The sequence below is a fragment of the Delphinapterus leucas genome, chromosome 10, assembly GCF_059928025.1.
Source record: "Delphinapterus leucas isolate spDelLeu-1000000601 "Yukka" chromosome 10, BTC_Dleu_Yukka2, whole genome shotgun sequence".
Lineage (NCBI taxonomy): Eukaryota > Metazoa > Chordata > Mammalia > Artiodactyla > Monodontidae > Delphinapterus > Delphinapterus leucas.
This window is the reverse complement of record NC_143138.1, coordinates 48,003,526-48,025,806: the sequence shown is the minus strand read 5'-3', so window position 1 is coordinate 48,025,806 and position 22,281 is coordinate 48,003,526. Positions and strand designations below refer to the sequence as shown.

At 39.7% G+C, this 22,281-nt stretch overlaps 1 protein-coding gene across 1 annotated transcript in view; it reads left to right on the top strand.

Moving 5' to 3' along the window:
- Positions 1-22,281, top strand: part of NEK10 (NIMA related kinase 10) — a 308,999-nt gene that overhangs the window by 197,653 nt on the left and 89,065 nt on the right. Inside the window, exons 28-30 of the mRNA XM_089918950.1 lie at positions 897-1,068; positions 1,163-1,237; positions 2,731-2,785. Coding sequence (XP_089775076.1) covers positions 897-1,068; positions 1,163-1,237; positions 2,731-2,785 — 302 coding nt within the window. The remainder of the gene's footprint in view (positions 1-896; positions 1,069-1,162; positions 1,238-2,730; positions 2,786-22,281) is intronic.

Genomic DNA, 22,281 nt, shown 5'->3' with positions numbered 1-22,281 from the left:
GGTAGAACGAGCTCCCCAAAGTGGCCACCGTCAATGTCCATGTCCCCAGGGGAGCTCCACGTGCCTCCTTCTCCTCTGGAAGACTCTCCAAGATCAGCAGGGGGGTATGACCCAGGCTCCTTTCAAGTAATTTCTTATTCCCTAGGTGCTGGAGTGTGTGAACTTTTGTATGTGTCATATAACAGTGGAGTCTCTGTGTCCTCCTGTCTCCTGGCTCTCCTGAAAGTAAACCCAGCTGGCCTTCAAAAACAAATGTTCTGGGCTCTCGTCTTCCTGGTGCAGGACCCCCGGGATGGGGAGCCTGATGTGGGGCTCAGACCCATTTCTCTTTGGTGAGAACCTCTGCAATTGTAATTATCTTCCCGTTTGAGGGTCACCCACCCAGAGGTATGGGTCTTGACTTACCATGTCCCTGTCCCTCCTACCTGTCTCGTTGTGGTTCCTTCTTTATATCTCTAGTTGTAGAAGATATTTTCTGTTAGATTCCAGTCTTTTTCTTCAATAGTTGCTCTGTAAATACTTGTTGTTTTGGTGTGTCCATAGGAGAAGGTGAGCTTAAGGTGTTTCTACTCCTCCATCTTGGCCACCTACCTCCAGAATTATTCTACATTTCTATTCCTTAGTGCTACATTTTCTTTCGTCAGATTGCACAGACCTTTGTTACTCAGCATCTTGCCACACCCATTCTTTTTTGTCCAGTGGTAGCTTGTAGACCCACTTTTTGTAGTTATGGACTGAATGAATTCTATAGCATATGTATAGGTGGAACTAAGGATGCCACTTCAGCACAAATATTTGTAATAATATTTTAGTCATTTTAATATATATTCTAATGAGTTTTAAGTCTGCAGAAGAAAGGAAAGAAGTGGGTATTACCAACTGAATTTCTCTTTCAGGAATCCTTTGAGAAGGCAAGCAGCAGTGGAGCAGGAAGCCTGAAAAGTGAGCTTTCAGAAAGCACAGACCTGCCGCCTGAGGGCTTCCAGGCCCCCTGTGATAAGGACGAAGACCGAGCCTGTGCTGGAATCTTGTCAGATGATAACTTCAACTTGGAAAGTATTGAGAAAGGTATTTCTAGTGAAAGGGTTACAACAAGAATGAACTCTTGACTTCTTTCTGTTTCAAGGTTCATTTGCTCTTTATTTTTTTTATTAATGTGCAGATATATATTCAGAATTGGACACTTTGGATAACTCAAGCAGCTCCAGTTCAAGCCCTTTGAAGGAATCTACATTCAGTAAGCCTTCTTTTTACCAGTTTGTAGGATTTCAGCAGGTAGAGGTCTGGGAATCATACTTGGGAGTCAAGTAGATGTCATCACACTTACATAAATGAGTAGTTTGTTTCCCAGGTGTAATGCTAATTAGGACAGGTGTGTCTGTCAGTCTTACAGAGCCCAAAGGCCAACGGGCACTGTGGTTTTCCATTGCCTCCAGTCAAATGAACAGTTTCATTATTTCTTCCAGCAAATGCAGGTTCTAACTGGGGAGTGGAGATAACTCATTTGGAGACAGACTAAATAACCACAGGAGTAATGGAAGTGACCTTTCATGAGTCTGTTGATTAGAGGTCAGAAACCTGGAAAAGAAATTAGTCTTGGTGTAGACTAAGTTTTGTACAATTTTATTTACATTAATATAAAGGGATATATTTTCCTTAAAACACTAAAGTAAAATAAATGTTTTAATTGTTTAGAATTATAAAAAGAAGCTATGTAAATTCAGTAAATATGTTCATTTTTACTCTTAATTTGAAACAGTAAAAAAAAATCAGACTGGGGTATGAGAAAGTAAAGATATATTTAGATAAAATTTAAAGAATCTTCCTCACAGAAAGATAGGATTCAATTCCCTGAACAAATCTGAAACTGAAATAAAAGATCAGTTAAAATAGAAAATGGAGAGAAAAGAATAACTCTTTAAAAAGAGTAAATTGATGGAATATTAAATAAGATAGGTAGAAATACTCTGGAATAAATTAAGTCTAAATAATCCCCTCTCATCAATGACTATACTGTGAAAATTTCATAAAAAATGGTTTAAAATAATGTCCCTAAGTATCAGAGTAGAACTCTAAGGATTTTGCTTCATTCTTTGTCCCTTTTGAAAATTAATTGGTCCATAAAAATGGAGAATAGATGTTCCAGATTTTCTGGGGCAACCCCAAATTCCAACACTCTGTTCTGTTTTCCCTATAAATTCCTGCCTGATAAATAAAATGTCTTGATTTGCGATTGGGAAAACATGAATATTATGCAGTAAAAATATTTGTGCATTTAAACATATGTAGGAAATTCTAGAAGCAATTAATTACTAACTGTTTGAGATGAATTTTTAGATGATGGGATATTATGTATCCCCAGTAACAAGGGTGGGGAGGGTCAGTGGGGAAGTGATAAAGGAAAGTTGGACCCTTACACTTGCATGTGGTTACTTCTAGCTTTCTTGGTAAAGGATTTAGGATGATTATGACACAGATATTTTATGAACTTTTTAGCTATTAACAATGGAGTTTCTTTGTTTAGCACCTTTTCTTTGAGAAAAGACCTTTAAACAAACCTGTCAAGTAAATAGTAATATGCAATATTATATTTTGCTGATGCTATAATAAATGAAGACAGTCTTTACAGTAGGTACAATTGGTTAGATATTTTTTAAACAAACAAATGAGTGAATAAGTAAAAGATCTGCCACAGGAAAATGTTAAGTTATTTTTATTTTCTTGTTTCAGTCACTTTAAAGAGAAGTTTTAGTGCTTCAGGAGGAGAAAGACAATCCCAAAAAAGGTATGTAGACATTGAGCTCCTAGAAATATTTTTAGTCTCTGCAGAGCTGAGCTTTTGGTGGCTAAATTGATGCCTGATAACAGAAGTTATGTGGGCATGTGGTACCAGAGGCTATTGGAGCCCACCCTCCCAGAACTGATTATACTTTACCAAGGAGTGTACTGGGAAGAGCACTAAGCTTGGGCCTGGGTTTTAGTCTGGCTTTGTGATCCTCAGCCACTCAGTTAGTCTCTCTGAGCTCAAGGGTGACCCAGGGAGGTAGGGCTTCATGAAATCATCTGGAGCTGTGGCTCCTTATACCTTGTTTTTCTACACCCCTGGGGTATAGGTCTTATGCTCATTGCAAACGTGGCAAATGTGGATCACATCACACCCACATCCAGCCAGCAGGAAGTGGGATGGGAAGTAGAGACATGCCCTTCATTTTATGGATATAACCCAGACGTTGTGTTCTTCCCTCCTGCTCACAGATCAGTGGCCACATCTAGCTGCAAGGGAGAATGAATATGTTTGGAGGATTCTGTTTTAAAAGAAGGAATTGTTATTTTGGAATGACTAGCAGTTTCTGCAATAGTTGTCTCTTGGGCTAAGAACTAAAATGAAACTCTTTGATTTGGCCTTTTGCAAGTCCCTGGTAACCTTCATAAGAGCTGTTCAGTGGCCTTGGGTGAGGCTGGTGGTGGGAAGCCTGATCATGGTGGTTTTAGAAGTTACAGAGGCAGAGATGGAGAGCAATTGAAGAAAGGAGTGGGCTGACAGTGAGCTGGTAGGGAATGTTTGATGGAAAAGGGCCTTCTAGGATCAGGATGACTGTGGGGTGTGTGGACTGAGGAGAAGCAGCTGATGGAGAGGAGAGATTGAAGATGGTTCCCAGTCTCAGAGCAGCTTGGAGCTAGAGAGCAGGCCTGAAGGGATAGCCATCAACTGTGTCTGAAGAAAGAGAGGCAAAGATAAAATTAAGCTAGAGAGGCAGAGGAGAGGGATATTAGGGAAGATTATACTTGGTGTTTTTGATTTTGGACACACAAAGCAGTGAGTGGTAGCTTGCAGTGAGCAGCGGCTGGAAGCAAGACCTTAGTTTCCTGACTGGGAATCAAACCCTGGTCACCTGGGTGGAAACCAGGAATCTTAACCGCTAGACCACAGGGACAGCAGCTAGAGTCTAAATCCCCAGTCCTTGTCTGCCTTGTAAGGAGGAATCTGACAAGGAGACAGTTGGTATAGAAGAAAGTAAAGTGTTTACTAGAAAAGCAGAGTAGATGCGGAAAGACACACTGGTGAACTCAGCAAGAGAGTTGCAGAAGTCCTGCCTTTGGGAAGTTTAAATCCTTTATAAGGGGGCAGTCTTCTGGGCCTTTGTCTTCTTGGCCAATCGACTTGCTTTGACCCCATGGCTAATTTGTCTCAGGACCCTCCCCTCCGTATGCACACACACCTCAGTCAAGATGGATTTCATCGCAAGGGTGTCTGGGAGGGAAAACAGCAAGACATTATGGTCTGGCCTCCCCTGCATTTTTGACCCCATGGAGCCTTCCTGCATACCTGTAGTGCTTTCCTTCTTCCAAGGATGGGAAATGTGTGACTTCTTGATCTTCTAACAGGGTTTAGCCTCTCTTTCTTCCTGCCATAAAAGTGTCCAATGTCTAGTTATTTACCCTATTCCTGTTGTTGTTCCGTTTTGTTTTTTTTTTACCTTTATTGGAGTATAACTGCTTTACAATGGTGTGTTAGTTTCTGCTTTATAACAAAGTGAATCAGTTATACATATACATATGTTCCCAGATCTCCTCCCTCCTGCATCTCCCTCCCTATCCCACCCCTCCAGGTGGGCAAAAAGCACCGAGCTGATATCCCTGTGCTATGCAGCTGCCTCCCACTAGCTATCTTGGTAGTGTATATATGTCCATGCCACTCTAACGCGTCATCACAGCTTACCCTTCCAGCTCCCCAAACCCTTAAGTCCATTCTCTAGTAGGTCTGTGTCTTTATTCCCGTCTTACCCCTAGGTTCTTCATGAAATTTTTTTTTCTTAAATTTCATATATATGTGTTAGCATATGTTACCCGTCTCTCTCTTTCTCACTTACTTCACTCTGTATGACAGACTCCAGGTCCATCCACCTCATTACAAATAGCTCAATTTCATTTTGTTTTATGGCTGAGTAATAATCCATTGTATATATGTGCCACATCTTCTTTATCCATTCATCCGATGATAGACACTTAGGTTGTTTCCATCTCTGGGCTATTGTAAATAGAGCTGCAATGAACATTTTGGTACATGACTCTTTTTCAATTATTGTTTTCTCAGGGTATATGTCCAGCAGTGGTATTCCTGGGTCATATAGTAGTTCTATTTGTAGTTCTTTAAGAAACCTCCATACTGTTCTCCATAGTGGCTGTACCAATTCACATTCCTACCGGCAGTGTAAGAGCGTTCCCTTTTCTCCACACCCTCTCCAGCATTTATTATTTGTAGATTTTTTGATGATGGCCATTCTGACTGTTGTGAGATGATATCTCATTGTAGTTTTGATTTGCACTTCTCTAATGATTAATGATGTTGCGCATTCTTTCATGTGTTTGTTGGCAGTCTGTATATCTTCTTTGGAGAAATGTCTATTTTGGTCTTCTGCCCATTTTTGGATTGGGTTGTTTGTTTACTTGTTATTGAGCTGCATGAGCTGCTTATAAATTTTAGAGATTAATCCTTTGTCAGTTGCTTCATTTGCAAATATTTTCTCCCATTCTGAGGGTCGTCTTTTGGTCTTCTTTATGGTTTCCTTTGCTGTGCAAAAGCTTTGAAGTTTCATTAGGTCCCATTTGTTTATTTTTGTTTTTATTTCCATTTCTCTAGGAGGTGGGTCAAAAAGGACCTTGCTGTGATTTATGTCATGGAGTGTCCTGCCTATGCTTTCCTCTAAGAGTTTGATAGTTTCTGGCCTTACATTTAGGTCTTTAATCCATTTTGAGCTTATTTTTGTGTATGGTGTTAGGGAGTGATCTAATCTCATAATTTTACATGTAGCTGTCCAGTTTTCCCAGCACCACTTATTGAAGAGGCTGTCCTATCTCCACTGTACATACTCCCTCCTTTACCAAAGGTAAGGTGATCATACGTGCATGGGTTTATCTCTGGGCTTTCTATCCTGTTCCATTGATCTATATTTCTGTTTTTGTGCCAGTACCATACTGTCTTCATTACTGTAGCTTTGTAGTATAGTTTGAAGCCAGGGAACCAGATTCCTCCATCTCCATTTTTCGTTCTCGAGATTGCTTTGGCTACTCGGGGTCTTTTGTGTTTCCATACAAATTGTGAAATTTTTTGTTCTAGTTCTCTGAAAAATGCCAGTGGGAGTTTGATAGGGATTGCATTGAATCTGTAGATTGCTTTGGGTAGTATAGTCATTTTCACTATGTTCATTCTTCCAGTCCAAGAACATGGTATATCTCTCCATCTATTTGTATCATCTTTAATTACTTTCATCAGTGTCTTATAATATTCTGTGTACAGGTCTTTTGTCTCCTTAGGTAGGTTTATTCCTAGATATTTTATTCTTTTTGTTGCAATGGTAAATGGGAGTGTTTTCTTGATTTAATTTTCATGTTTTTTATCATTAGTGTAAAGGAATGCCAGAGATTTCTGTGCATTAATTTTGTATCCTGCTACTTTACCAAATTCATTGTTTAGTTCTAGTAGTTTTCTGGTAGCATCTTTTGGATTCTCTATGTATAGTATCATGTCATCTGCAAATAGTGACAGCTTTACTTCTTTTTTCTGATTTGGATTCCTTTTATTTCCTTTTCTTCTCTGATTGCTGTGGCTAAAACTTCCAAAACTATGTTGAATAAGAGTGGTGAGAGTGGGCAACCTTGTCTTGTTCCTGATCTTAGTGGAAATGCTTTCAGTCTTTCACCTTTGAAGACGATGTTGGCTGTGGGTTTCTCATATATGGCCTATATTATGTTGAGGAAAGTTCCTTCTATGCCTACTTTCTGAAGGGGTTTTATCATAAATGGGTGTTGAATTTTGTCAAAAGCTTTCTCTGCATCTATTGAAATGATCATATGGTTTTTCTCCTTCAATTTGTTAACATGGTGTATCATGTTGATTGATTTGTGAATATTGAAGGATCCTTGCATTCCTGCAGTAAACCCCAGTTGATCATGGTGTATGATCCGTTTAATCTGCTGTTGGATTCTGTTTGCTAGTATTTTGTTGAGCATTTTTGCATCTATGTTCATCAGTGATATTGGCCTGTAGTTTTCTTTTTTTGTGACATCCTTGTCTGGTTTTGGTATCAGGGTGATGGTGGCCTCATAGAATGAGTTTGGGAGTGTTCCTCCCTCTGCTATATTTTGGAAGAGTTTGAGAAGGATAGGTATTAGCTCTTCTCTAAATGTTTGATAGAATTCGCCTGTGAAGCCATCTGGTCCTGGGCTTTTGTTTGTTGGAAGATTTTTAATCACAGTTTCAATTTCAGTGCTTGTGATTGGTCTGTTCATATTTTCTATTTCTTCCTGATTCAGTCTTGGCAGGTTGTGCATTTCTAAGAATTTGTCCATTTCTTCCAGGTTGTCCATTTTATTGGCGTAGAGTTGCTTGTAGTAATCTCTCATGATCTTTTGTATTTGTGCAGTGTCAGTTGTTACTTCTCCTTTTTCATTTCTAATTCTATTGATTTGAGTCTTCTCCCTTTTTTTCTTGATGAGACTGGCTAATGGTTTATCAATTGTGTTTATCTTCTCAAAGAACCAGCTTTTAGTTTTATTTATCTTTGCTATTGTTTCCTTCATTTTTTTTTTTTTTTTCTGATCTGATTTTTTTTTTTTTTTTGGTACGCAAGCTTCTCACTGTTGTGCCGTCTCCCATTGTGGAGCACAGGCTCCGGACGCACAGGCTCAGTGGCCATGGCTCACGGGCCTAGCCACTCCACAGCATGCGGGATCTTCCCGGACCAGGGCATGAACCCATGTCCCCCGCATGCGCAGGTGGACTCTTAACCACTGCACCACCAGGGAAGCCCTGATCTGATTTTTATGATTTCTTTCCTTCCGCTAACTTTGGGGTTTTTTTGTTCTTCTTTCTCTAATTGCTTTTGGAGCAAGGTTAGGTTGTTTATTCGAGCTGTTTCCTGTTTCTTAAGGTAGGATTTTATTGCTATAAACTTCCCTCTTAGAACTGCTTTTGCTGCATCCCATAGGTTTTGGGTCGTCGTGTCTCCATTGTCATTTGTTTCTAGGTAGTTTTTGATTTCCTCTTTGATTTCTTCAGTGATCACTTCGTTATTAAGGACTGTATTGTGTAGCCTCCATATGTTTGCATTTTTTACAGATCTTTTCCTGTAATTGATATCTAGTCTCATAGTGTTGTGGTCGGAAAAGATACTTGATACAATTTCAATTTTCTTAAATTTACCAAGGATTGATTTGTGACCCAAGATATGATCTATCCTGGAGAATGTTCTATGAGCACTAGAGAAAAATGTGTATTCTGTTGTTCTTGGATGGAATTTCCTATAAATATCAATTAAGTCCATCTTGTTTAATGTATCATTTAAAGCTTGTGTTTTCTTATTTATTTTCATTTTGGATGATCTGTCCATTGGTGAAAGTGGGGTGTTAAAGTCCCCTACTATGAATGTGTTACTGTCTATTTCCCCTTTTATGGCTGTTAGTATTTGCCTTATGTATTGAGGTGCTCCTATGTTGCGTGCATAAATATTTACAATTGTTATATCTTCTTCTTGGATCGATCCCTTGACCATTATGTAGTGTCCTTCTTTGTCTCTTCTAATAGTCTTTATTTTAAAGTCTATTTTAAAGTCTATCTGATATGAGACTTGCTACTCCAGCTTTCTTTTGGTTTCCATTTGCATGGAATATCTTTTTCCATCCCCTTTTAGTCTGTATGTGTCTCTAGGTCTGAAGGGGGTCTCTTGTAGACAGCATATATATGGGTCTTGTTTTTGTATCCATTCAGCCAATCTGTGTCTTTTGGTGGGAGCATTTAGTCCATTTACATTTAAGGTAATTATCAGTATGTATGTTCCTATTCCCATTTTCTTAATTGTTTTGGGTTCGTTATTGTAGGTCTTTTCCTTCTGTTGTGTTTCTTGCCTAGAGAAGTTCCTTTAGCATTTGTTGTAAAGCTGGTTTGGTGGTGCTGAACTCTCTCAACTTTTGCTTATGTGTAAAGATTTTAATTTCTCCATCAAATCTGAATGAGATCCTTGTTGGGTAGAGTAATCTTGGTTGCAGATTTTTCTCCTTCATCACCTTAAGTATGTCCTGCCAGTCCCTTCTGGCTTTCAGAGTTTCTGCTGAAAGATCAGCTGTTAACCTTATGGGGATTCCCTTGTGTGTTATTTGTTGTTTTTCCCTTGCTGCTTTCAATATGTTTTCTTTGTATTTAATTTTTGACAGTTTGATTAATATGTGTCTTGGCATGTTTCTCCTTGGATTTATCCTGTATGGGACTCTCTGTGCTTCCTGGACTTGATTAACTATTTCCTTTCCCATATTAGGGAAATTTTCAACTACAATCTCTTCAAATATTTTCTCAGTCCCTTTCTTTTTCTCTTCTTTTTCTGGAACCCCTATAATACGAATGTTGGTGCGTTTAATGTTGTCCCAGATGTCTGTGAGACTGTCCTCAGTTCTTTTAATTCTTTTTTCTTTATTCTGCTCTGCAGTATTTATTTCCACTATTTTATCTTCCAGGTCACTTATCCATTCTTCTGCCTCAGTTATTCTGCTATTGATCCCATGTAGAGTATTTTTCATTTCATTTATTGTGCTGTTCATCATTGCTTGTTTCATCTTTAGTTCTTCTAGGTCCTTGTTAAATGTTTCTTGCATTTTCTCTATTCTATTTCCAAGATTTTTTTATTTTTTTTTTGTGGTACGCGGGCCTCTCACCACCGTGGCCTCTCCTGTTGTGGAGCACAGGCTCCAGATGTGCAGGCCCAGCAGCCATGGCTCACGGGCCCAGTCATTCTGTGGCACGTGGGATCCTCCCAGACTGGGGCACAAACCCGCGTCCGCCACATCGGCAGGTGGACTCTCAACCACTGCACCACGAGGGAAACCCTATTTCCAAGATTTTGGATATCTTTACTATCATTATTCTGAATTCTTTTTCAGGTAGGCTGCCTATTTCCTCTTCATTTGTTAGGTCTGGTGGGTTTTTATCTTGCTCCTTCATCTGCTGTGTGTTTTTCTGTCTTCTCATTTTGCTTATCTTACTGTGTTTGGGGTCTCCTTTGTGCAGGCTGCAGGTTCGTAGTTCCCGTTGTTTTTGGTGTCTTTCCCCAGTGGCTGAAGTTGGTTCAGTGGGTTGTGTAGGCTTCCTGGTGGAGGGGACTAGTGCCTGTGTTCTGGTGGATGAGGCTGGATCTTCTCTTTCTGGTGAGCAGGTCCACGTCCAGTGGTGTGTTTTGGGGTGTCTGTGGAATTATTATGATTTGGGGCAGCCTCTCTGCTAATGGGTGGGGTTGTGTTCCTGTCTTGCTAGTTGTTTGGCATAGGGTGTCCAGCACTGTAGCTTGCTGGTCGTTGAGTGAAGCTGGGTGCTGGTGTTGAGATGGAGATCTCTGGGAGATTTTCGCCATTTGATATTATGTGGAGCTGGGAGATCTCTTGTGGACCAGTGTCCTGAAGTTGGCTCTCCCAGCTCAGAGGCAGAGCACCGACTCCTGGCTGCAGCACCAAGAGCCTTTCATCCACACGGCTCAGAATAAAAGGGAGAAAAAGTAGGTAGAAAGAAAGAAAGAAAGAAAGAAAGAAAGAAAGAAAGAAAGAAAGAAAGAAAGAAAGAAAGAAAAAGAATGAAAGAAAAGAAAGAAAGAAGGAAACAATGGAGCGAGGGAGGGAGTAAGGAAGGAAGGAAGGGAAGAAAGAAAGAAGATAAAATAAAATAAAATAAAGTAAGATAAAATAAAATAAAGTTATTAAAATAAAAAATAATTATTAAGAAAAAAAATAGAAAACGGACGGATACAAGCCCAGACAAATGGTGGAAGCAAAGCTATACAGACAAAATCTCACACAGGATCATACACATACACACTCACAAAAAGAGGAAAAGGGGAAAAATTAATATATCTTCCTCCCAAATTCCGCCTCCTCAATTTGGGATGATTTGTTGTCTATTCAGGTATTCCACAGATGCAGGGTACATCAAGTTGATTGTGGAGCCTTAATCTGCTGCTTCTGAGGCTGCTGGGAGAGATTTCCCTTCCTCTTTGTTCTCACAGCTCTCTGGGCTCAGCTCTGGATTGGGCCCCGCCTCTGTATGTAGGTCGCTGGAAGGCGTGGGTTCTTCACTCAGACAGCACGGGGTTAAAGGAGCAGCTGCTTTAGGGACTCTGGCTCACTCAGGCCGGGGGGAGGGAGGGGTACAGAGTGCGGGTCGATCCTGTGGCAGCAGAGGCCGGCATGACGTTGCACCAGCCTGAGGTGCACTGTGCGTTCTCCCCAGGAAGTTGTCCTGGGATCACGGGACCCTGGCAGTGGCAGGCTGCATAGGCTCCCCGGAAGGGGGGTGTGGATAGTGACCTGTTCTTGCACACAGGCTTCTTGGTGCCGGCAGCAGCAGCCTTAACGTCTCATGCACGTCTCTGGGGTCCGCGGTTCGCGGCATCTCTGGAGCTCCTTTAAGCAGCGCTCTTAATCCCCTCTCCTCGTGCACCAGGAAATAAAGAGGGAAGAAAAAGTCTCTTGCCTCTTCAGCAGGTCCAGACTTTTCCCCGGACTCCCTCCCGGCTAGCCATGGTGCACTAACTCCCTGCAGTCTGTGTTCACGCCGCCATCCCAGTCCTCTCCCGGCATCTGACCGAAGTCAGAGCCTCAGCTCCCAGTCCTGCCCGCTCCAGCAGGGGAGCAGACAAGCCTCTCAGGCTGGTGAGTGCTGGTCGGCCCTGATCCCCTGTGCAGGAATCTCCCCGCTTTGCACCCCGCACCCCTGTTGCTGTGCTCTCCTCTGCGGCTCTGAACCTTTCCCCCTCCGCCACCCGCAGCCTCCGCCCGAGACGGGGCTTCCTCATGTGTGGAAACCTTTCCTCCTTCACAGCTCCCTCCCACTGGTGCAGGTCCCATTCTTATCCTTTTGTCTCTGTTTATTCTTTTTTCTTTTGCCCTACCCAGGTACATGGGGACTTTCTTGCCTTTTGGGAGGTCTGAGGTCTTCTGCCAGGGTTCAGTAGGTGTTCTGTAGGAGTTGTTCCACGTGTAGATGTATTTCTGGTGTATCTGTTGGGAGGAAGGTGATCTCCACATCTTACTCTTCCGCCATCTTCCCCTCGTCCTGTTATTTCTTATATTGAAGTGTAGGCCTCAAAATGTAGACAGGAGGCTGGTCATAAATATGTAGCCCAGAGCCCATTTGTCTCTTGCCTCAGGAAATGTAAACAGGAGGCTGGTAGTGAATGTCTGGCCTGGAGCCCATCTTTTTTTGCACCAGGAAATGTGAATAGGAGGCCGGTTGTAAATGTCTAGCCTGGAGCCCAGCTACCTCCTGCCTCAGTTTCTGTTTATTAGATGATGTTCCAGCTCACTGCTGAGAGGATGGTCTAGTCTTAGGAGTGTGATCAACTGGGAAGAGCCAGCATTGAGATGGCAGGGGACTGAGCAGGGACAGGCAGAGGGCTGCCAGCAGCTCTGGGTCTATGGCAGCAGTGCAGGCCAGGCCATGTGTAAGTGGGTGTGCTTTACCAGTCAGGCTTTGTGGATACAGGAAGAAACCTGACTCAGGCTGACTTATGCCACAGCGGGGTTCATTAGAAGGCTTTCAAGGACTCACATAATTAGGGAACTTGTAGAATCAACCTGTGAAGGGATAGGAGCCAGGTCAGCCCCTGAAGTCTGTGGAAGAGGCACTCCTGGAAGACTTGTCAAGGCTCTGATGTGGGCCTGAATGAGCTCCCAGCTTGTTTGCTTTGTCTCTGTGTCACCTCTCTTAAGATTCAGTGTCCTGCAACAGAATTGGGTTGGCCTGGCTCAGATCAGGCCCTATTCCCTGCTGTGGAGAGGTCTGAGCCCCTTCACTGGCAACCCCTTCGGGTCCCTCGGGGGCCTTGCCACAGGGAGCAGGTGTGGATGCCTAGCAGTCCAAATGGGACCACAATCACTGCTGGGTTTGAGGGTGCCAGGAAGAGCATAAGGGAAATGAATTTCAGAATGAAGAACTTGCCTAGTGAAATCTTGAGGGCTTCAGTTAGGTGGCAAAGGAAGGGTCACATAGAAAATATTTTTTTTGTTTTGTTTAGTCAAATACACAACATCACTGATAACTTTATCTTTTCCAAGTGAGGGTCAGGAAGGGTTAGGGTGGAGCCTTTTTACTTCCTAAATCTTTTCTGATGTCACTAGAAACAAAACCCAAGGAAACCTATCAGACTGCATAATATACCAGAAGGATCACTATATCCTGAAGGACCTCTCCCACTTCCCATCTCTGGATGCCCACCCCAACCCAGCAGCTCTGCTTCTACTTGCCGTGGACAAGGAAGCCACACACAGGAGCCTGGAACATGGGAGCTCTTGCCTGCTCAGCCCAAGAAGTGAGGGGACAGGTGTGGGAGATGTGAGCCTGGCCGTGGAGCTGGGGGTCTGAGCGGCACCATGGAGTGGGTATGTCCTCCTCAACTCTGGCACCAGAGCTTCTCTACCTTAACCACATCATGAGTTCAGTAGACTTTTGTGAGCTGGTCTGGAAATCTGTCCACTGCCTGCATGGGGAAATGTTCCATGTGTTCTTCTCAAATAACTAACAAGTGCTCTTTGGAATCTAACTACTCCCTTTTAAGGTTTGTGATTATTTATATTTTTAAGAACATTATCAAAAGGTTTTTCCTCTATGATTGGATGTTTTACTCAGTGATACAAAGTTGCATAAATATATAGAAGAGATGCAAAACAATTATTTTAATACAAAAATAAATTACGACATATGGGTGAACTCCCTAATTAAGAGAATTTTATATTAAGATGGAAATTTTCAATCAGGTGAATTTAGGAATCTTAGCATTGCCAAATAAATCTAGTCCTTTTTTCTAAAAGGACTCATGGAAAATTGGCTTGTTTGCAAGAGTTCAGCTATTTAAAAACAAAGGAAACATATGTATTAGAGCTTGAAATGCTTTTTAAAACCTAGTCATTATCTAAACATTTTTAGAAAATTGGGTAAATTAGAATAATCAGAAAAAGGAAGTTCAATTTGAATCTCATTGAAAGAGAGATAGTACAGAGTGGGCTTTAACTTGGGGTTAACGACCAAGTTAAACAGGCAGAAAATGGAAGATGGTCCAGACGTTGAGGTTGATGAATCAGCAGGAGCAGGCATAAGTAAACAGGTGAATAAGGTCTGAGCTAAAATAACATGTGCAAAGCTGTGCCATGTGTGGGACAGTGTGACATGCCATCAGGCAACACATGTTGGTTTAAGGCAAGCTCTCCTCTCTCAAGGAACTTACAATGGAGGGGAGACAAAGGCAGACTTAAGAAGAAAATAAATGACAAAAAGCCTGTGCTTCATACCAAATAAGAGGAGAGAAAATTAATAACTTTTTGACTTTCTTCCAGGTATTCCCCAGAGCTTCAATGAATTAAAAGAGACAATTCTAAAATATATTTATAATTTCTTCAAAAGTCATTGAATAAGGCTAAAGTTATTTGCAATCTAATTTGTTTAGAATTATCCTGGGTTTCTTGGTTTAATATTAACTGTAAACCCCTCCTGCAAAATATTTAAAAGCTAAATGAAAAGTTAGAATCTAAAAGAAGATAGCAGAGCTACAAAATATAATAAAAATCAATTGAAAATCAAGCCTGCAGATATTTTTGGCTATTTTGTGCCACATATTAAATGGTAGAAGAGTTACAATGAGACCCTGATTAGCTCTCCCAAGAGCTCCTTATTGGCTCCTAAAACAAGGGAGTTGGTCCCCAAAAGAAAAAGCCACAGAGAGGTGCTTACTTGATCTGAGCATGGTGTCCAGAGTTTAGAATTCAGACATGGTCCTGGCTCGTGGTACACAGAGAAAGCTTAAGGATAAACTCGCAACTTTGGTCATCTCAGATATCAGGAGCTAGATTTAAGCCAATTGCCTGCTAAAGATCCAAGGTACCTCCCTAGTAACTTGAGGTAGACTTTCTTGAGCAACTGGGCCAGGCAAATGTACAAAACATGAGCAAATGAAACTAGAAAGGGCAGCTCCTGCCTCCTCAGAGAGGTATTGAATTCTCAAGGCTGGTGAAAGGAAACATGATATTAGAACTGGAAGGCATCCTGGTGATGTGATCCAAGCCGTCCCGTCATCAGATGATAAAAAGTTTTTCAGGAATGTAATTACATATAATGTAATTACATTAATTAGTGGCAAGACCCAGAAAGAGTCTCCAACTCTTAGATGTCCACGTTCCTTCTATGAACTATTTAGCAGAATTCACTTGGAGCCAGATAATAATTCCTTTGGGCTCCTTTTCTTGCCAAACTCCTCCCAGATCTCAGCTCTCCATCCCCAAATCACCAAAAGTCCTGAAAGCCAAACTCAAAGCTGAGATATTAGATCAGCAGAGAGTGCCCCATTCCTTGGCTCTGGAAATGCAGCCTTTCACTCATTTGTAGCAGAGGTGAGTCTCCAAATCTCCATTACCAGGTCTCCAGATATTAACTCTCTCCCACCAGGATGTCATGTAGCAGCCATTCCAGGGCTCTCCTGGACCCCTAGAAGACCTGGAGATGTCAGTGTAGCATTTTTAATATTACAGAAGTAGCCCATGGGGAATTTCCAGTTGACCCACATTCCCTAACAAACTACAAGTATATTCACTAAGGATAATTTGCTTTTAGTTATGCCTTTGGTTTACTAGAATAGAGATTTGATTTTACATCTTTATTCTTTGCATGTAATTGAAGAGTCATAAATAAGAGTGTCACTTGGGATACTCCTCCAGATGTTTATTAATCTGAGTGGTCACCAAGTAGCTGCTTTAACTTCAATTGCTCATACTCTCTCAAGGGCTAACTAGTTAGCTGTCCTGAAGATACAAAAGCATGAGATAACTAAATCTGACTTACATTTAAGTTTCATTTAGTAAGTAACAAAAGGCAGATGAAAGTTAATTTTGTATTTTTATATATTGTTGTTAATGAATGCACACACAGATCTTGTGATGGTCTATATGAATAACTTTGTTGAATGAGAATGTGAGAAATTATTTTGTTCTAAGAGCTTCAGTGAGGCATAATTCACACAAAGTAAATTACACCTATTTAAAGTGTGAGATTTGATTTTTTGAGTATGCATATCCCTGTGAAAACACAATTAAGAGAGTGGACGTATCCATCCAGAAGTGTCCTTGTGCCCAGTTGTGCCCCTCACTCCTGCTCCTCACGCCCACCCCAGGCAATCATTGATCTGCTTGCTGCACTGTAGATTAGTTTGCATTCTAGAATTTAATATGAATGGAACTAAATAGGACCTACTCTCATTTGTCTGGACTTGCTTCCAGTTGGCAAAATTAAGTTCAGCATAATTAATTTGGAATCTGTCTATATTGTTTTATGTATCAATAGTTCATTCCTTTTTATTGTTAAGTAGTATACCATTGTATGGATATGCCATGGGCTGTTTATCCATTTATCTGTTAATGGACATTTGAGTTCCACTGTTTGGCTGTTACAAATAAAGCTGTGATGAACATTTGTGTCTGTATGGACACATACTCCTTTCCTTTGGGGTAAGTGCCTATAAGTGAAATGGCTGGGTCATATGGTAGGTGTATGCTTAACTTTTTAAGAAACTGCCAAACTGTTTTCTAGAATGGTTGTATAATTTTTGCATTCCCAGTTTGAGAGATTTGAACTAACATGTTGAAGTTAATTATAGTATTTGTGGAAATCATCTTTTATTTTGATGTTTGCATCCCTGAAATCATAAGGAGTAAGAGGGAAAATGGAATTGACTTTTCATGGTCAAACTCTCACAAAATATTATCTACTTTGAAATAATCATATGAAATAAATATCCTTATTGTTGATGTTTGTTTGATGTTTTGTGCACATTGACAGAGTTAGCCAAAAGCTGAGGTAATGTCTGTGTCAAGAAAAAAGCAATTAAAAATTCAATAATTAGAACTTTCTTTGAAATTTCCAACTTTAATCATTTTCAATTATCTAAGTGATGTAAAAATCTCCTGCCTCCATTACTACTTGCTGGGAGAAAATTACAAATAGGCTTGGCCTTACCAGTTTCTGTCTGGGTTTTATATTCTCACTCAGTTGATATATATGTTGATAGTTCTAATTCAATAAATCATAGCATTTTATTTCAGTTTACAAATAAATTGTCCTGTATAATGGAATTTGGTAATACAGGAGCTTCAGCCTCTTTGTCACATACACTAAAGTCCCTGTAAGCTTTGGTTATTGTATTATGACCTTCTATAAAATCCATTGATTCATCAATTAATATTTATTACTGTGTGATGGCATATACCAGACTATGCCTGGTCCATCTTTGCATTTCCCAGGGCACAGTGTATTGCACATAGGTGCCAGTCCACAAATATTTGTCAGTTAATAGATGAATGACTGTTTTAGCATAAATTCTGTATCTCTCTATGTAATTGGACTAAAACCTCACGTCCTGGCTTGAACCTACAGCCTTTGCCACAGTCAACAGCTTAAGCTCTTTTAAGACCATGTTGCTCAGGCAGTAAGATTTTGCCATGCATCCTTGCATCCTGTTGCCAAGGCAACAGTGTACAGTTGACAGGCTGGTTTGAGACATCGGATGTTTGCAGTATCAGAGATGCCTGCGGTTCACAGCTTCTTTGATGAATCAATGTATGCATGATTGTATTCAAGGATGTGTGCCTGACTCTAGTCTTTGTGTATAAGGATGATTGTGGGCATTTGTGACCATCCAGTATCATACATGTGACTGGAAAGACCTTGTGTGATCTCAGGACCTAGAGATCTTGCCTCCCTTTAGCAGAAGTCTTGCTTATTTTGACTTGCAGCTATAGAGAATAGAGACGACCCACTCCTTTTTCATAATCCAGTTTCTAAAAATCCAGATCTAGTTTCACTTAATTGAATAAATACTCTTAATCACTGCTTGCCAGAATTAACCTGGCCTAGTAGCCAAAGTCACAGTCAAGCAGCTTACAAAAACAATTATCAGTAAGACCATTGTATTCCTTTTCTATGGCAGTTCTAAAATTTCCTGGCTTATTGCTTATTAATTTCTAGCTGTTATTGGAGCCCCAGGAGCACTATGACACTTTCCTGCAGTGATACCAACGCCATTAACATTAAAAAGCCCTTAATGAGAAGGAGAAGGCAACCCTACATAATGTCACTTATTCATGCGGGACATGTTTATGAGTGTCACCACCTGAAAGAGACTTTCAAGCTGTAAAATGCTAGTGAGCTCAGATGGTGTGTTTGCATCATCTTAATGTTTTAAACCATACCCCTCATTTCATAAGGTTAAAGATTTCTTTCTATCAGCATCAAATACTATTGACTACTTTTCATAATTGAATTAAATGACGTGATGCACTTACAATGCATGTGAAAATATTTCCTTAGTTCAGAGCTATATTTAAAAGAATTTTGTGAGACACAAAATTTTAGACTCCATCTGCTTCATGACCAGCACTCCTCTGACAAAATAATTATCCAAGTAATTTACCTCACACTTGAATTAATCAGTGAAAACTTGACTTAAAAAATTACAAAGCTAATACCTCCAATTGCCACCTTACCTGTAGTAGTCAGCTAAGGTGAAAGTAGTAGACTAACACTCATTCAGCACTTCAATTTCTGTTTTGGCTTATGAATTCTGCATGAATTCACACCATTTCCTTGAACAAAATATATTTTTTACTGAAGTATAGTTGATTTACAATATTGTGGTAGTTTCAGGTGTACAGCATAGTAGTTTGTACTTCATTATAAGTTATTACAAGATAATAGCTATAATTCCCTATGCTATACAATATATCCTTATTGCTTATCTATTTTATACATAGTAGTTTTTATCTTTTAATCCTATATCCTTAGCTTGCCCCTCCATTCTTCCCTCACCCCTTTGGTAATCACTAGTTTGTTTTCTACATCTGTGAGTCTGTTTTGCATAAATGTTCATTTGTATTATATATTAGATCCCACATAAGTGATATCATACAGCATTTGTCTTTCCCTGTCTGACTTATTTCACTAAGCATGATATTTTCTAGGTCTATGCATGTTGCTGCAAATGGCAGACTCTCATTCTTTCTTATAGCAGTGTAATGTTCATACATATGTATATTACAAACAAGTATATATAAATATATACATATATATATGTACCACATCTCCTTTATCCATTCATCTGTTGATGGGCACTAGGATTGCCTGGCTATTGTAAGTAGTGCTGCTTTGAACATTGGGATGCATGTATATTTTCAAATTAGTATTTTTGTTTTCTCTGGATATATATCCAGGAGGAGAATTGCTGGATCATATGATAATTCTATTTTTAGTTTCTTGAGGAACCTCCATACTATTTTCCATAGGGCTGCATTAATTTACATTCCTGTCAACAGTTTATGAGGGTTCCCATTTCTCCACACCCTCTCCAACATTTGTTATTTGTAGACTTTTTAAATTTTTATTTATTTTATTTATTTATTTTTGGCTGCATTGGGTCTTCATTGCTGTGCATGGCCTTTCTCTAGTTGTGGCAAGTGGGGGTAACTCTTCATTGGAGTGTGCGGGCTTCTCATTGTAGTGGCTTCTCTTGCTACAGAGCATGGGCTCTAGGCACGTGGGCTTCAGTAGTTGTGGCACATGGGCTCAGTAGTTGTGGCTCGGGGGCTCTAGAGCACAGGCTCAGTAGTTGTGGTGCAAGGGCTTAGTTGCTCCATGGCATATGGGATCTTCCCTGACCAGTGCTCGAACCTGTGTCCCCTGCATTGGCAGGCAGATTCTTAACCACTGTGCCACCAGGGAAGCCCTATTTGTAGACTTTTTGATGATGGCTATTCTGACTGGTGTAAGGTGATATCTCATTGTGGTTTTGGATTTCTCTAATAATTAGCAATGTTGACCATCTTTTCATGTGCCTGTTAGCCATCTGTATGTCTACTTAGGAAAAATATCTATTCTGATCTCTTTCCAGTTGTTGATTGGGTTGTTTGATTTGTTTTTTTTTTAATATTGAGTTGCATGAGCTCTTTGTATATTTAGGATATTAACACCTAGTTGGTCATATCAATTACAAATATTTTCTCCCAGTCCATAGTTTTTATTTTCATTTTGTCAGTGATTTCCTTAGTTGTGCAAAACCTTTAAAGTTTGATTAGGTTCCATTTGTTTATTTTTGCTTTTATTTGCTTTGCCTTAGGAGAAAGATCCAAAAGAAGATTGGCACAATTTATGTCAAAGAGTGTTCTCCCTATGTTCTCTTCTAGGAGTTTTATGATATCATGTCTTACATTTAGGTCTTTAAACCATTTTGAGTTTACTTTTGTGTATGGTGTGAGGGAGTGTTCTAATTTCATTGATTTACCTATAGCTGTCCAGCTTTCCCAACACCACTTGTCGAAGAGACTGTCTTTTATCCACTGTATGTTCTCGGCTTTGTTTGTCATAGATTAATTGGCAGTAGGTGTGTGGGTTTATTTCTGGGCTCTGTATGCTGTTCCATTGATCCATATGTCTGTTTTGTGCCAATACCAAGCTGTTTTGATTACTGAAGCTTTGTAGTATTGTCTGGAGTCTAGAAGGGTTATGCCTCCAGATTTCTTCTTGCTCAGGACTACTGTGACAATTCTGGGTCTTTTGTAATTCCATGTAAATTTTAGGATTATTTGTTCTATTCTGCGAAAAATGTCATGAGTATTTCGATAGGGATCACATTAAATCTGTTGATTTCTTTGGGTAGTATGGCCATTTTAACAATATTAATTCTTCCAATTCAAGAGCATATTTCCATTTCTTTGAACCATCTTCAGTTTCCTTTATCAATATTTTATGGGTTTTGGTGTATAGGTCTTTCACCTCCTTCATTAAGTTTATTCTTAGCTATTTTATTTTATTTTTTGACATGATTTTAAACGGGATTGTTTTTCACTTTCTATTTCTGATATTTCATTGTTAGTGTAAAGAAATGCAACAGATTTCAGTATATTAATCTTATAGCCTGCTACCTTGCTGAATTCATTTTTTAGTTCTAATAGCTTTTGTGTGGAGTCTTTAGGTTTCTCTATATAGAGTATCATGTCATCTGCAAATAGTGACAGTTTTACCTCTTCCCTTCCAATTTGGGCATATTTGTTTCTTTTTCTTGATTTCAGACTGCTGTGGCTAGGACTTTCAATACTATGTTGAATAGAAGTGGTAAGAATGGGCATCCTTGTCTTTTTCCTGAATTTAGCAGGAAGGCTTTCAACTTTTCATTATTGAGTATTATGTTGGCTTTGGGTTTGTTGTAAGTGGCTTTTATTTTGTTGAGATATGTTCCCTCTATACCCACTTTGGTGAGAGTTTTATCATGAATGGATATTGAATTTTGTCAAATGCTTTTTCTGCATCTGTTGAGAAGATCATGTGGTTTTTGTCTTTCCTTTTGTTAATGTGGCGTATCACATTGATTGATTTGTGTAAAGAACCATCCTTGGAACGAATTCAGCTTGATCACAGTGTATGATCCTTTTTATATATTGTTGGATTCAGTTTGCTAATATTCTGTTGAGGATTTTTACATCTGTATCCATCAAAGATATTGGCCTATAATTTCCTTTATTTTTGGTAGTGTCTTTGTCTGGCTTTGGTATCAAAGTTATGGTGGCTTCATAGAAAGAATTTGGGAGTCTTCAGTCTTTTGGAAGAGTTTGAGAAGATAGGTATAACTTCTTCTTTGTATGTTTGGTAGAATTCCCCAGTGAAGCTATCCAGTCTGGACTTTGTTTTCAGAGTTTTGTTTCTATTACATATTCCATTTCACTTCTACAGATTGGTCTGTTCAAACTATCTATTCCTTCTTGACTCAATTTTGGCAAGCTGTATATTTCTAGAAACCTTTCCATTTCCTCTAGGTTGTCCAATATGTTGGCTTATAACTGTTCATAGTATTCTCTTATGATTTTCTGTATTTCTCTGATATCAGTTGTTATTTCTCCTCTTTTCTTTCTTATTTTGTTTATTTGGGTCTTCTCCCTTTTATTCTTGGTGAGCCTGGCTAGAGGTTTGTTGATTTTCCTTTTCTTTTCAAAAAACCAGATCTTGATCTTATTGATCTTTCCATTGTTTTTCTTTTCTATTTTATTTACTTCCTTTGTTTACTGCTGCCTTCTTCTGACTTTGGGTTTTGTTTGTTCTTCTTTTTCTAATTTTTGTAAGTGTAGGTTAGGTTGTTTATTTGAAATTTTTCTTGTTTTTTGAGGAAGGCCTGTATCACTGAGCACTTTCCTCTTAGCACTGCTTTTGCTGCATTCCAT